Genomic DNA, 16,149 nt, shown 5'->3' on the forward strand with positions numbered 1-16,149 from the left:
GGATCTATTGCTTCATCATCAAACACTTCATCAATAAAATAAGTGTCTTACTACTTCCTGACATAGGTGAGCTCAGGTTAAGGAAAAAAATAGCTGCTTTGTCCTCCTCATTTTCTCCTTTTTGTGCTGCTTCTGACTTCCTGATCTGGTCTCTGTCATCAGGGCTAACCTCCCCAGTAATTTTCTCTGACTCCCTCTTTGCAGAGTCAGGTAGACCTTTTCATACACCTTAGGGGTGGCAAGGAATACTTGGTAATTGTAACTGTGCCATGGCTTCCAATCTTTCAACAGCAGAGTCAAATAGGTTGAGTTAGACCATCTTCAGTGTTCAGCTGCACGCGGAAACAGGCTGGGACCACTGAGGCAATCAGGCACAGCAGCAAGATGGATTAAACAGGGGTGTGTTTTCCGCAGTTAAATACTCGGTCTGCGCTGCCTGTCTGCAGGAAGGCTTTTAGTCAGGTCCAGTGCAAAGAGCTTAGCTTAAGCTCTGCTGGCTTAAACTGGCCTCTTGACTTTGTGCTGGGGTGGCAGAGGAGCATGCACGCAGTTTTTAAGTGCAACGAGGAGGCAACTGAGTAAGAGAGTGGCTGCACTGAGACAAACCAAGGGAAACTGTAGCCCTGTACTCTGTCTCTACTACTGCCCCTTGGTAGATGTTAAGGCAAAAAATATAAGAACAAGGAAGGCATGGAAAGATACATTCTGCGCTCCACCGACCTGTACTGTATAGAACTCTTGATTCAGAATTTGTACCTTTAGATTTAATAGGCTTTCATGGTTTTTTTCTTCTATGACTTTGTATAATTACTTTTTGACTGTATTTATGATACTGGCAGCATGTGACAGTGAATGCCGCTATTCTCTTATGCTGTGTGAAAAAAATCCACCTCTTTTGCTTGTTTTAAACCTGCTGATTTCACCGGGCATCCTCTTGTTCCCATGTAGTGAGAAGCCAAGCATCCATTCATTTATTTTCTAGGCACTTTCCCAGGGTTCTCCTGATTTTATACATATCTGCCATATCCCCCTTCAGTTGTCCCATTTCCAAGCTGAAAACTCCAAATCAATTTAAGCAGTTCCAAGCTTTAATTGCCCTTCTTTAGTTCCCCCATGTAATTTTTGAGAGGCAAGAAGCAGAACAGCAGGCAGTATACAAAAGGGAGGGTACTATGTAGTTTTGTGTAGTGCTATAAAGGTGTTTTCTGTTTTGTGCTCCATTCCTCTTTTTAAAGCTCCGAACTGCTGGGTTTTTTGACTGCCAATGAGCACGGGATTTATGTTTTCTTTTAGTGAGCTTTCTTTTTTTTCTTATTAATTCCTTTTTTAAACGAAACACAATTGATATTATTTATTTGGTGTGCTTTTTGTACCTACAGGAAGCTGAATTTCAGTACCTTATGATTAGTGTTTCAACAGTAACATCTTGAACCAGCCCTGTCCTTTGCTCAGGCAAGATGAAAAAGAGCTGTTTCTATCAGAGATTTTCCAACCATAATTGCAACAAAAGTTATGGTTTTTAAACATTTAGTCTCTGCATTATGCCTACATATGACAATTGCTGAGGCTTTATGAGAGAGTCTCCCATTAGCTCTAATCCTCTAAGGTTTAGGCAAGGAATTTCAAGACACTGAGAAACTCTTTTTGATGGAACATATAGTTTACATTGATGGTAATTTTCCTTTAATGCAGCATTGCTCCTTCACTGAAATGGCTGGGTCTCTCATCCTATATATTTTTTCCTTTGGATCTGTACAGATTCTTTTCATCATTTTCATGATGCTCCAATTATGTCAATATCTGTGGACCAGTTTCTTATTTTTATTTGCACTGCTTATGAATATATTTGAATTAAGGGTGGATAGATAGATAGATAGATAGATAGATAGATAGATAGATAACAACTAATAATGCAAAACTCACTTTCAAATCAATGGTTACTGCATCATAAAGCACATGACACGTAATGTTAGAGGACAGAAGTTGGAAATTATACTGCATTTTCAGTTTGAAACTGAAAGAGTGAAATCCTCTTTGGCTCCTAATCTTAAATGTGCATTTTTGATTCTTATATTTTATATATGTGATATTCATAGAGATTTTTTTGTTATGACTTTTGTCTCTGTCTCCCACTAATGCATAGAGTCAGTCGAAGTGAAAAAGTGTTTAATACCCAAAAATAGAATGAGCATGTCCTTAATTTGAAATATCTTATCTACTCTTCAGGATATTAGCATTACTGCTAATTACTACTGTGCTCGATTTTGTATGACAATGGCGAAACTAAGAACAAAGGAAAAAAGGCAGGGTACCATGCTTTTAGTTTCACTGTATCACACTGGTCCTATAACCCTGGGATTTGTGTGCTGAATATTATGAAATCAGTGGAAATCAGTGCGTACCTCACAAGTTTTGTGAAGCTTAAGGCATTTGTGGCACTGAGTAACTTTCAGACTGGTAAAACGGCTTAGGTCAGTGAGGAATTTTTTAAATTGAGGAATACTTTTTTCAAAATACATAATATTTCAGACATGCAATCTCCCCAATAAAGATAACATGCTCTTAAGGAAATATGAAAATAGACTTCCAGCTAACACTGCCTTCAAGACTGTTGTTTTTCAGATACTCTCAAAACACCCTGCACTGTCAGAGCTTAGAGGTTCGACTGCAACCAGATCTGATTTTGACATATTTTGGAGATACAGTTTTGTGAGTGGATCAATGTCGATTTCCCTTCCCCCCTTAGACCCCCAAACCTTCTCCCTTGCTTTAACCCGGGAAGTCACAAAAACCTCCTGCAGACTGTGGGAGAGCAGGTCACAGACAGCCATCCAAAGGCACAACTCTTTGCCCTACTGCCATCAGGGCTCTTTGTTAAACCTGCTGCCATCTCATACAATCAAAAGAAAATCTTCAGAGAGTCATATTTTCGTTTTGCCATCCGTAAGCCCAGAGTGAGTTCAAGGGCCATTTAACACAGTAAATTTTTCTAGTGTATTACAATTACAGAAATATCTGTTATGAATATTGTTTTGCTAAACCACTGAGAAAAATTCATAGAGTATTCAGTAGTTGCAAGACTGCTCAATTACTTACCTGTATTGAGGTGGTCGTGTGGCTGAACACTGTAATTCATTGAAACCCACAGGAATACTAGTACCAGAAATAATTTTTACTCTGCCTGCAAAATGCATCTCATGAAGGTTTACTGTGCAGATATAGCATATATCTTTATCTGTGTCACACTCATATGTGGTCAAAATAATTTTTGCAAGTTACTGCTATTACCTGATGGTGCAGAAGCCCTAAATTTTGGGATAAGAATTAAAAAATGATCATACAGTCTACAAATACCTTCATCAACTTAATATCCTTACATATGTACTTTATTCTTTAGAAAGTTTCTCAGAGCTGGCCAGTATTTTTAGTTTCCCGTACTAACTGCTGAAAATCTATTTGTAAGGCATCGTGTTCACCGCCCTTCAATGCAACTTTCAGTTGAAAAAAGATAACTGCATAAATAGCATGTTTTTATCTTCATGTCTTATATTATGCTTTATGTTTGCTTCTAGAGAGGACTTGCTAATATTTTTTATATTCTTTTATTTTATTATTTTACTATTTTATTTTTGAACCACATTTTTTAAGAGAAATTTGAGGTATCAGTAAGAAACCAATTTTGCGACCAAATGTGCTAGAAATGCAAGCATACAGATATTGATAGAAAAGATCAGATCATCGTCCATCTAATCTAATAATCCTTCTACCAGAAAGTAGATGATTCAGAAGAAGTTGCCAGAAATTTCATGAGAGACAAATAGAGAGTAATCTGTCAGCCACCTTAAATCTTCTCAGAATTCCTTAGTATTTTGAGATTATTTTAAGCCCTAATGCATAAGATTTCAACTTTCTTTGAAAATATATTAGTATTAACCATTACAAATCTGGACCTTTGCTCGTGAATAGCAAAAATTTGACAAATATGAAAAATGAGATAGTGCAAGCATTACTCAAAACTGCAAATCTCTGAATCTTTGAATGATTATTTACTTTCTAAGCAGGTGAGAGATTTTGGGGGCACTGTGAAAATGACATAATATAGTAAATAGCCAATACTTTTATGGCCCTTTTTATCCTTCAGAATCTCTGGTATTGTGGCATAAATATTACAAATCTAATTTGTCCTAACTAACAGTTTGATGTAAGAAAACAGCCCTGTTATCCTGCCTATTTGTCAGGTATTTGGATGAGAAGAATGTTAACTTACCCTGTTAAAGTTTCAGGAAGTGTTGATATGGTATATACTTGTGAGTAGGATTTGATTACCACTAAGAAAATTAATTACCATTTCACGAAAGGTGAATATTTAACTTCACAGAAAACATTTTGAACTAAACTAATCTTTATATTCGCTGATTAATCAGATCCTACTTCACATAATCCAATTAATCTAAGCGAAAAGAAGAAGAAGCAGTAGATGTATTTCTGCAAATTTACATGTTATTCCTTTTCTTTTCTTTTCAGACAACTATTACGGCACTCCAAAGCCTCCAGCGGAACCAGCTCCATTGCTGTTAAATGTAACAGATCAGATCCTCCCAGGTGCCACTCCCGGGGCTGAAGGCAAACGCAAAAGGAATAAGTCTGTGAGCAATATGGAGAAGACGGGTGTTGAAACACCGGAGGAAGAAGAGGAAGAAAGACCTGTGGTCAATGGAAATGACGTGACAGTAACACCAGGTCTGTTCTTCCTTCTTACTTTGCAATGCATTTCTGTTATTCACAGAGTCCTCAGTTACCTCCTTCTGCAGTGAGAATATACATGTTCAGGTAAGGATGTTGTTGCAAGACTGAAAGCCAGGAATCCTGAATAATAGGATTTCTGTCAAGTCTAAACCAAATTACTTAACCTCCGTTTTTGGGATGCATCTCACTTACCTCAGCTACTGTAAAGATATCTGTCTCTGAACTAGTCACTTTGAACCCTCTTTATAGACCAAAGAGAAAAATATCTACTTTCTGAATACACTTCATGTGATCTCTTTGAGATTTCTAGGTTAGGAAATCAATCACAAGTGCCGATTTCTCTCCATTGACTATAGAGGGAGTCTAGAGAACTGAATCCAGTCTCTGTGTTTCAAGTCTCCTTGTTCTCAAATGGTGATACTCACAAGAGAGTTCACCACATTATGAAGTGAGCTTTTGTAAATTGTTATGAAATCTTAGCAATACTGTGTAAGGGTAAAGTTGTCATCATATTATCAAATTTGTGGCAATGCCGATGAAACTTAGCTGGCAATACTACCAGGAAGGACCCCTTCCAGAGCCTGCATAAAGCTTATAAAGGTTTCAGATGCCTAGTCTTAAAAGCCAGCTGTTGTTTTACCCCTTGGATCATCGTTCTTCAGAAAAATCTAGGCTCAAAATACTGACTGGTATCCTGAGTGAGAACACTCCAGCCTTTTCCCAAGCAGGTAATCAGCTTCCCCTTCAACATTTCAGCAAGAGTCATCATTTTACTGTACTTAATCATTTTTATTCTGAAATGCCATTTAAGAAATGATTTTTTTTGTTCAAGTAGGAAATTAAAGAGTTTAGACTTTTATATCTCTCTGAGAAGTAAATCTGTGAATCCTTTTTGGTGAACTTAGAAATTCAGGAACAAATTATTGAAGTAGAAGTCTGTAGTTACAATCATATGGATGAGAAGATAAAATGGAATATTGCAAGTTCTCTAAATGTATAGGTTAATACGAAACAAAAAATCCATTACCTAATCTTCTAAGCACTGTAAAAAGGATTTTGATACTACAGACTCTCTCTATATTTTTTTTCTTCTACTGCATTAGAAAGTATATCGAATAGAATATCTTCCCATCAAGGATATATTTGCCACATGCTTTTCTGTAGTTGTTGCCTAACATTACGTGTAAGGGTAAATTCCTGTGCAGAATCCATCCCCGTGTACAAGGAGGGCACCAGGGAGCGTGGGGTAAGACTGGATCTTGCTCTCCCCTCTCGGCTCGCCAAAGGTCTGCAGCATTACTCCCTGGCCATTGCCATCACATGCTGTACGAGCCTTGCTCATCCCTTCCACACAACATTGCATCTGTCAGCAATGACCTAACGCTTAGTGCCTTTCCTACACAGCTAAGCAGAAAAGGATGAAGCCCAGAAATCCTTACATAAAACATCAGCACTGGCTCTGTTGCCAGGATACTTCTACAGCAAAAGAGGCAAAGGCAGGATTTGGTCTCTGATGTGTATTGTAGAAATCATGAGAAAGATTTTTTTTTCCAGTTATTCAAAATGTGCCACGTAAAGGACCATTGCTGAGGAGCAATTTCCAGGGCAATATGTTTCAGCTCAAACTGGATCAAGAGGCAACATTTACCCGCTTTTCTCCTTGCATTGTACACCTATAATTCGTTTCTCCCAGGCAAATACTACGTGAATGATGACTAGGCAGGCACTGGCATGTGCTGTGTTAAAAAATGAAATACATGAGCATCAGTGTAAGACAGCCCCCCTCCTCGCCCCCCACAAAGTAATTCCTGTAGGTGTGGCCAGCAGAACAAGCAGTGCCTGTGTTGGCTCTCATGGTTTCATAAGCAGGGTTTTGTTGTTCAGTTACACTGATTGAGGACTTTGGGGATTGTAGCAAAGCAGCTCTGTACATACATGCTGTGTTGCCTTTGTTGGGCAGTGTAGCTCCCACGGACCCTGTTACTGCAGTCATTTTCTCTGTGAGCTGACAGCGTTTTAGCTACCTTTAAAATGTGTGTGCATTTGTAGTATGTGTCTTTGAACAATCAGGAAAACCAGAATATGTTAATTATTTTCTTTTTCTTTTAAAACTCTTGGTGGAGGGAGCAATCTAGTTTTCATAAAGAACCAACCAAGGCAGGATATTTGTTATTTCCAGTTCTTTTAGAAAGTGTATTGTATTTTAAATGCTTCACTTCTAATGGGAGTCTTTTATTAAATATAGGACTCTTGGGACATCCGAAACATTGATACATTTTTTATAGACTCTCAGCAACTTAATGACTTATTAACTGCCAAAGGTATCAGAGTCCTGGCAAGGCAAAGGACTACTGTAACACCTAGGACTGCTAGGGTGAAATAGTAACAGACCTAAGATGAATCTGAGGAAAATAAACCTGTCTTTATCAGACCAATAAGCGACATTTGTAGTTGCAGAGATCTCTGTGCTTTTGGTCTGATTTTTCAAACCACTTTTCAGTGTCTGTCGAGATAATCCGTGCATCTGTTGAGCTTTATTAGTAGGAATCAATTTTTCGTTAATTCACTTCCACAAACCTTACTTCATAGGCCATCAGATTTCCCTCGGACAGTTATATTTGAACAGATTGGAGATCTACAACTGTGCTCCATAATTGTCTTCTTGTTAATTTCTGCTGCCCAATGTGTTTATTCTTTCCAATTTTTGTCACCTGTCCTCAGCTCAGAACCCAACAGGAAGCCTTCTCTCTTCTTTAGGATGAGGCTTTTGGCCATTTTAGAATGGAGCACTCTCAGTCCTTCATCCTGGATCAAGTCCTCTCAAGACACAATATTATTAATTGGGAGATGGGATCTATTTCACTCAACTTCAGTAAATTATATGCCTAAATGCCTTACTTCTTGTTTGAGCTACTTGTCTCTGCTCTCTTTATATAAAGTAAGGAGAAACAGACCATTCCAAAGAGTAAGAGAGCATAGGTGTTTTAGATAGCCATTTTAGGATATCACCTCTGCAATCTAGAATGCTTAATTCAGACTACAGATACACAGGAGCCTGGATAGCTATATTTAAATGAAGAATCCTACTATTTGCCAAGCCACATATGAGAGACACCATCTATAGATTAGCTGTTAAGATGGTCAAGTCTAGAGCTAGCGCTGGGTTTCTCATACCTAGTGCAATTGCCCACATTATTGGGCCTCTGGCTACTCTGGGCTGGGTCTCTGCCATTCACTGGTTTGGGTGAGACCTCTTGTACCTGAGAAGCCTTTCCTGACGGACACTGCATTGAAATGAATGATTTCAGCAAAACTGATACTTTGACAAAAGAGGTAAAAAGACTGTTACTCAAATTGCAACCTGCTTGTCAGACATTCAGTTTTCACTGCAGTTGCTGTTCGTGTCTGCAGAAAATTAAGTCAGTCTCCTTCACAACCAGCATCATGATTTGAGACTGTGTTGGTCATGTCACATTTGCTTCACACTTCTGACTAAGTGTTTATCATCCAAACTCCAGAAGAACCACTCTAGCATTGAAAGAATGCTTATGTATGTACATTATTCTGACATTACTTGAGCAATAAGTTGCACCCAGAGAATGAAAGTTCTGGCAAGCTCAAATTAATTGAGGGATAAGATATGACATAAAGTTTCAAAATGATCATTCCATGTCTTAGGTTGATAATGAAGCAAAAGGCTAGAGTCCCAATGCCGTCAGTTACCACTCAAGGTGCAGTAGTCCCAAGGAACAGGTTGAGCTTGTTCTTTTGTTATTACACAGCAAAGACAGCCATAGGCATGAAAATAACACACATGGCATCCAAGAGCCATAAGATTTTAAAAAATACAAAAATTGGTGTCCATTGATATTTCCGTTGTAGGTTTGTTCTCTAAACTAAATTTATCACAGCTAGGTCACAACCTATGACCTACAGAATACCCTATGCTCACCCAGTCTCCATGTGTCCTGTTTTCCTTCACCCACATCACCTCCTAGTTCGTATTGTGTTAGTAGTCAGTGGGATCAGTGCCTCCATGCAAAGCACCAAAACCCAAGTATGGCTACAGCTCTGTGGGAGCGGGAGCAGCTCCAAGGCTGCAGAGTGATATTTTCACCAGAAAATAGACGCACATAGCTCAGCAAACATGAGTGTAAATTACTTTTGTATCCAACAGTTATTTAAAATGGATGGACTGTTTCCTGTGCAGAATTAAACAAATTAGTCATTTAGATACAATAAGGGTATAAAGAGCTGCGACATTTTCTTTAAGAGCTGCTAAAACCACTCCATAAATTACTCTTTAATAATATTTCCTTTAATTTGTTCTCTGCTGATATTGCTCAGGTCACCTGAGTTGGTTCTTTTGGAAGAAAAGAATAAGTTTTTAAATTTCACTGCGTGAATAATCTGCACCATTAAAATAAAGGAATAAAGTGACAAGGTCCTCTTACATGTTTAGATGGCAAATTTCAAGAGTTAGATTGTAACTAACGGAAACAATTTAAAGCACAAGCAAAAGTGTTGATGAAGGCTCAAATTCTGAGACTATCACAACATAACTACCAGTTGTTTTTTTAAAAAATGGTCACTGTATTGTCTAAGAGCTGTGTGAAGAATATGTCATATCAACCAGTAATAATTTAACTGATGGTATTTGGAGTTGGAGTACTACAGAGATGAACTTATAGTATTTAATGGTAAGTAGGCATTTTTAACACACACATTACCTTGTTCTCAAAGTTCTTTGTATTCCACATAAGCAATAACTTGCTGATGCTTTACTGGTGCCTATTCTGTCACTTCCCAGGACACTCGCTCTTGAGATACTGTGCTGCACTGCTTTTGAAAACTGGACCATGTAATCTGTTTTGTAGCAAGACAGCAGCTGTAGTAGGCTATTTCACTTGACATAAAGTCAATTGATTGGGTTTTTTTAGTGACAAAAATAATGCTGGACTCATATTATGGTACAATTCTAGGATCTTGTTTTATATCATATATTGTCTGAAGATTGTGCCTACAGTGTGTTACTGTAGTATTTCAAACTTTATTTGTACATTTAAGACACTGCTAGTTTTTAACCAGAACTCCTGGTTTTTATCAAATCAAACTTTATATATGAATATATATTAGCAGAAAGAAAACCAGTAATGTGAATATCTACCTTACCTGGAGTATGTGAATGATAGATACATATAACAAAAGATAAGATGACACTGTAGGGCTGTATTTCAGTATGTGTGACTACGATGTCCATTGTGTAAAACTTAATGTTATTAAATAGCATTAGGCAATTCTACCTTAATTGCTTGGGTTTTAGTCATCATGATGCCTTCTCCATTATCAAAGTAAGCTATTAAAAGATAATGATCCAGTAATTAATAATTCATAAGATTGGCTTTAAAATAATTATATTTTTAAGTTGTTAAATAAGCATCAGGTTCCTTTTTCCCCTGCTATATTTTGATAGCAATCTCTGTCTTAGACAAGCTCAGAATATTTCTTCTAATCATCAAGGCTTAATTTCCACATTTTTTCTGCCATCATGACTGCTGGGATTTGTTAATATAGTTATTGAAAATCAAGAATCTGTCCTCTTAATACCTGTTGAAAATAAGATCTTGAGGAAGAACACATTACAGATATCATGGTAAAATCCCAAGACACAGCAATGTCACCACACCTGTGCTCTATCAGACCAATTGGCTGATCATTAGCCATTGTGTGTGATGCACCCGTGCTCCAAATTTATTTGTTCTACTGCAGTTATAAGTACCATGTGGCCTTATGTCTCCTCTTCAGTTTAACCTGTACAGCATCCTTCCTGTAGTAGAAAAGTGGTCAAGACTGCAGGTAGCCTCAGGAATACAACTCACAGATCTGTCAGTGATGCTTGAGACAGATGAGAACTTACTTTTGCTTTGCAGAGATAAGAACAAAAAAACCAAACGAATTTATCAGCAACTACATCGTCCTATTCTCGGGGGAAGTGGAGACCATATATCCTCCCTGCTTTGCAGGAAACTTTTACATACTTGAAAATGCTTCCCCTATCCATCAGTCTCTTCTCCTCAAAACACCTGCTTTTCAATCTTTCCATGCTTCCAATCTGTTTCTTTTTTTTTTTTTTTTTCCTTTTCTGTCCTCTGGACTGTTTTCCCATCTTCCTTGATATGAAATTCTCCAAACTGGGCACAGTACTCCTGATTAAACCTTACTGTAGCTGAAGGTGGAAGGACCTGTATTGCATATGCTTACTCTTCTGCCTATTATGATGCTTGTTTTTCTTTTGCAATAGTAACGTTATTGACTGAAGATAATGGTTAGACATCCCTTGCACATCCCCATACCTCCATTGTATTTTCACTAAGAATTCTGCCTAGGCATTTGCTCCCCATCTTGTATTTTTACAGCTGATTGTGGCATTTTGCACCACACAGATGCTACATATTTTGGAAAGCCAAGGCAAGGTGGGGGACAGATTTGGGAGTGGTAAATAAGGAGGAGGGGACTTCAGCTCACCTGGGATCCTACTGCACTGCTGTGGGATGTAACTAAGCAAAACTTTTGTTTGTGTCTCTTACTAATTCATTTCTTCCCTCCGACAGATTCACATTTCCAAACAGCATAAAATGATTGTAACACCACGTAGTTCAAGTATGAGTTAAGGTTTAGCAGCATGAGCTGCATATGGCTGTAGAGCTATAGACGACCACCTTGTTCAAGACCAGATCTATTTTTTTTTCAGACTATTCTAATAGGCTGTATGCATCAGTGTCAAAAGTCTTTTTTTAAGATCGTGAAAGCTACCGTTTCTCCCCAAGGAGCAGCACCTGTTACTCTGTCATGAAAAGAACTAAGATTAGTTTGGCACAATTTCTTCCTGAAAAATCTTGACAATTATTTATCAACTTTGAAGAGCTTACATGTAGGTGGCTTGATTGCTGGTCCCAACATCCTTCAAGGAATTATAAATAGAAAGATGAAGTTACAGTTTCGTGGGTCTTCCTCCTCCTTTTTACAAAAAGATGTAATGGTCTAATTGAGCAAATTATTTCAAAGGAAACTTAGATGCTCTGAAATTAGGAATATAAAACTATCTAAAAAACTAAATCATAGATACTTTGCTGAAACGAGGACTGTGTCTGTTCTTTCTAAGTTTCTTTTCCCCATGAAGTCTCAAAGGTGTAGCCGTTACTAGCCACGAGCCTGAGTCATTGGTTCCCTCAGTAGCCTAGGTTTCATTTCATCAGGCTCTGCCAATTGAGAATGGCTGTTTCATCTGTTTTACCTGACCTGTTCTCTGCCCACTCTACTCCGTGTTCTTTAGCCCTATTGTTGACATTAATTATGTTAGTCATTTAATCACAGGTAATCTTTTTGCTGTAGTGACTGAGGCAAAAAGAGTGCTAACTGCCTTGGGTTTTTTACGCTTCATATATTATTAGCTTTCCTTCCTTCCCACATAGTGGAATGAGTCTGCTTTTGGTCGTTGTCTTCTTATTAATGCACTTACAGAAAGTTTTCTTCTCACCTTTAATGTCCTTGACTGTACCCATTTTCTAGACTGACTGTTATGCTTTGCTGTTAGATACCCATATTGTTTTTCTGTGTTCATCCTTAGAAATTTAATCTAATTTTCACCTTTTGTACAATTCTAGCTCAAGTAGAAGACCATTGAAAAGTCATGGCTTAATCAAAATGATCTCTGATTATACTTACTATTTTTCTTTTTTGTTAGAACAATTTGTGCTTGCATTCTTAGTATTGTTTATTTAATCTTTACAAGTTCTCCTGAACTCCTTTTCCCTTACCATTCCTTGCCCTAACATCAAATCTATTAATTCTGTGAGTTTATTAAAATCTGGGGGGTTTAAGGCCATTGCTGTTTATTTTTTGTTGCTCTTCTTTCTTGTTGTCCTAAGCATCACAAATTAGATCATTTCACCCAATTGTGTTCCACCTCCTACATGTTTCACACAAGTCTCTGCATATTGCCATGCTCTGGATGCACTGTTAGTTCATCTAAGAAACTGCCATCTTCTTGGACTTTATTGTAGACTACATTGTTGACTTCTTGTAAAAACATGTTTTCTCCTTTCTTTTTTTATAATTATCCACAGACGTCAGTATAGTCCATATAGTATTACCCAGAGCAAGTGTATATACATTTTTGATGATACAAAATCATACATACTTCCTTCATTCCTAATGTATCTTTATGAACAAGCCATAGTATTCTCAGTCTACTCTCTATTACAACAAATATGTATCATTTTGGTTAAATACTGGTGTACAAGTTCACAGTTTGTTCTCAGTTCTCCTCTGATATTCATTGTCTGTGTCCCTATGATTTATATCTGTTGGTGAGCTTATGTTGTTAGCCTTCACGTAACCTAATGTAAAGCCATGCTTACTAGGTCTCAGATTCGTCTCCCCTCATTTTAACTATCTAGAAACTGAGCAACTAGCCTAAGCAGGAGTGAATTTGTTTTACCTAATGTAACATGTAGGGTCATTACAGCCATCTGACTAGGATCCCATCATAGTCAGCAGAGATTCAGTCAATACCTTAGAATTGTGAATTTATTTTAGTTGCAGTTCTTTTGGCCAAAAGTAGCGGTCTGACTAATTTTTCAATGAGATCAAGCTTTATTTAAGTGCAACGGAAAAAAAGGATCCAAGGATGAGAGCTTCTGTTGACCACTGAGGCAACAGGTTCCTGCTACATTTTTTCAATAAATAGTTCCTAGATAGACCATATGATAAAACACAGCTTACAAACACATACCTAGTAAACCAGTCAACCAAATTTATTCACTTCCAAGGATGAAGGAATCTCTTCCTTTAGTAGGACAAGTTCTCTCAACCATCCTCTGTTTGAGCTAGTAATAGTCAAGAAAAGATTGTGTTTTCTGCACTGTTATTAATAGCTGTGTGCATAGAAGCCCTGCTATACGATGCTCAATTCATGCAGATGAACATGTAGACTCTTACATGTGGAGATAAGTGCTCAATAATGTGGATAAGGCACATTTAGACTCCTAATATTGCACCCCTAGTCCCCATTTAGCTGATTTTTTTTGAGGTACCTTGTGGTTTTGTCTTATGTTTGTGTTCAGCAGATGTTTTAACAAGTATCGCTAAGTTGTACTGCACTTGCTTAGCCAAAAGTATGTGGACTGGACTGTGGGAACCGATAGTGGTAGAGACAATGTTGGACACCACATTTTGTAATTTCTGTCTTTATGGAAAGTAAAATCAATAAAAAGTGAAAGATCAAGTCCTGAAAAAGATATAGAAGAGGAAGACTCCTTCCTGAATATGTTCTTGGTCACAGTGAGACACAACCACATTGGGTACTGGGAAGCATTTGGCATTGGCTGTGGGAAAAGAAGCCTGCCACAGATTATAGTGGTAATGAAATCACAACCACTTTCTATACGGTTAATATATTGCTGAGTTGATGGATGTCATATTGATTTCTTTGATGTATGGATATAGGTAAAGCAATTAGTGTATATACTTTTTTAATTGAAAAGCATTTGTTGTCTGTATTAAAACAGCAGGGCAGTTGCTTTATGCATGTATAGTTTGAAAAGTTAAGACACAAGACAGTAGCACTGCTGGACATGAAGCTGCCTTCTGCTCAGTGCTAACTGCTGGTCTGGAAGGACGCTTGGGACAGAATGAGCCAGAACTCTTTGGCTTGTTTCTTAGCTCTTTATTAGTTTCTTGTTTCAGTTTGGTTTTATTGCTTTATTTTCTTTTATTGTGTTCCAGATAAAATGCATCATCAGAGGGACCCTTGTGTAAACTCAACAGAATTTTTTCTCTTTATTTCAAGACTTGCAGTTCATAGAGCATTCCTTGGAGACTTGCACCCAGTAAATTCTCCACCATTAACTTGGATATCCAAAATGTGTAATTTTTCTTCTCTTGTAGAATCAAGTGAACATGAAGAGAAGAGTACAGGTGTCTCAGGTGAGGTATCTTCCACCCAACCCTGTCCTGCACCAGGATATACTCAGCCTGAAGAAGCAAAGGAGGATATGGATGTAACAAAGCAGACTAAACCTGAAGAGAATGACGACTTGGGCCCACTGCCTGATAACTGGGAAATGGCTTATACAGAAAAGGGGGAAGTCTACTTTATTGAGTGAGTCTTACTTCTTCTCTTTCTAATAGCTGTATCATATTTAACTGGGTGGAGAAATGGTTTGTATGGTGGAGTGGAGCACTGCACTCTTTCTCATTAAAACAGTAGGAATGTTCTGGCTGTCAAGGCTCCTGAGAGCTGGTGCAATCTCTGCATTACTGACATACACTGAAGCATGCTGGTTTTTAAAATAGGTAACTGGAGTGCTTAGCACTTCGATGGAGGCAATTAAAGCTGTTGTTTCTTCTGTTGAAAGCAAGGTTTTTGTGCTGTTCTGGTGCTCATGGGAAAGTAGTACAATCACTGGGGGTTCTTTCTTCCTCATGTGGACAGAGGTGGAGAGTGTTGAGATTTTTGCCAATTCAAGGAAAGAAAGACAGGCAGGCTAATAACTAGCTAGTGAACAGTAGAGGGAGGCCATGCTAGATTTAGAAATAACAAAAATAAATGAGTTAACAATAAGGAGAATTAATTATGTGTAGAAAATTTTTCGTTGGTAGGTTATACATATCTGTTGCTACTGTTACTAATTAGCCAACTTGTTGAACAAATGGATATGAAAATTCTTTCTTCTCTAAGTGCTGTCATTAATACATGTTACCAAAATAAGAACACGGCAAATGAGTGAGTTCATGTAACATCACATTCCACAAAAAAAAAAGAGAAAGGAAAAATCAACATCTTCATCAGCAGAACACTACTACAAAGGTAGCAGTAGCATTTACGTTTGCTTTAAGGAACTGCCTTAAACAATTTGGAGTGTTAGCCATTATTCTGGTTATTAGTAGGTAAAAATAACATTTGTTGGTGTCACTTCTGCTTTAAGTCCCTTATTTTGTGTAAAATTTTATGACTGTCACATGAAGTGTAAACAAATGATAAGACTAAAGTTTGTGAACGTGATTTTTCATGAACACTGTATGACCAACTATAGCTTCTGGCATCCACAAGACTGAAAAGAGCAGTAACTATTAAAACATAAGTGTCTGCTGAAAAGGGCAAAAATATGCTTATTCTAGAAAAAGAGCAATTACTAGTAACTTGGCCCAAGCAAGTAGAGAACTAGGATGACCTCAGGACTAGCTTAAACCCTTGTTTCCTTCTTACCTCACTCCCAAATTTAGTTTTTCTGCACATATTGAATGCTCTGACAGAGAGAAGACTGAATTATGTGACGCTTTTGTTTCACTTGTTGTAACAAAAACCTGTGATACATTTGGGGGGTGGAGGACAGAATGGTG

General features: G+C 37.7%; 1 protein-coding gene across 1 annotated transcript in view; it reads left to right on the forward strand.

Annotated features, from left to right (window-relative positions):
* The window catches only part of MAGI2 (membrane associated guanylate kinase, WW and PDZ domain containing 2), a 765,547-nt gene that overhangs the window by 505,853 nt on the left and 243,545 nt on the right, over positions 1 to 16,149 (forward strand). The window contains exons 4-5 of the mRNA XM_059815959.1: positions 4,525 to 4,740; positions 14,695 to 14,908. Of these exons, the coding sequence (XP_059671942.1) occupies positions 4,525 to 4,740; positions 14,695 to 14,908 (430 nt within the window). The remainder of the gene's footprint in view (positions 1 to 4,524; positions 4,741 to 14,694; positions 14,909 to 16,149) is intronic.

The sequence above is a fragment of the Gavia stellata genome, chromosome 4 (genome assembly GCF_030936135.1).
Source record: "Gavia stellata isolate bGavSte3 chromosome 4, bGavSte3.hap2, whole genome shotgun sequence".
NCBI classification, from domain to species: Eukaryota; Metazoa; Chordata; class Aves; order Gaviiformes; family Gaviidae; genus Gavia; species Gavia stellata.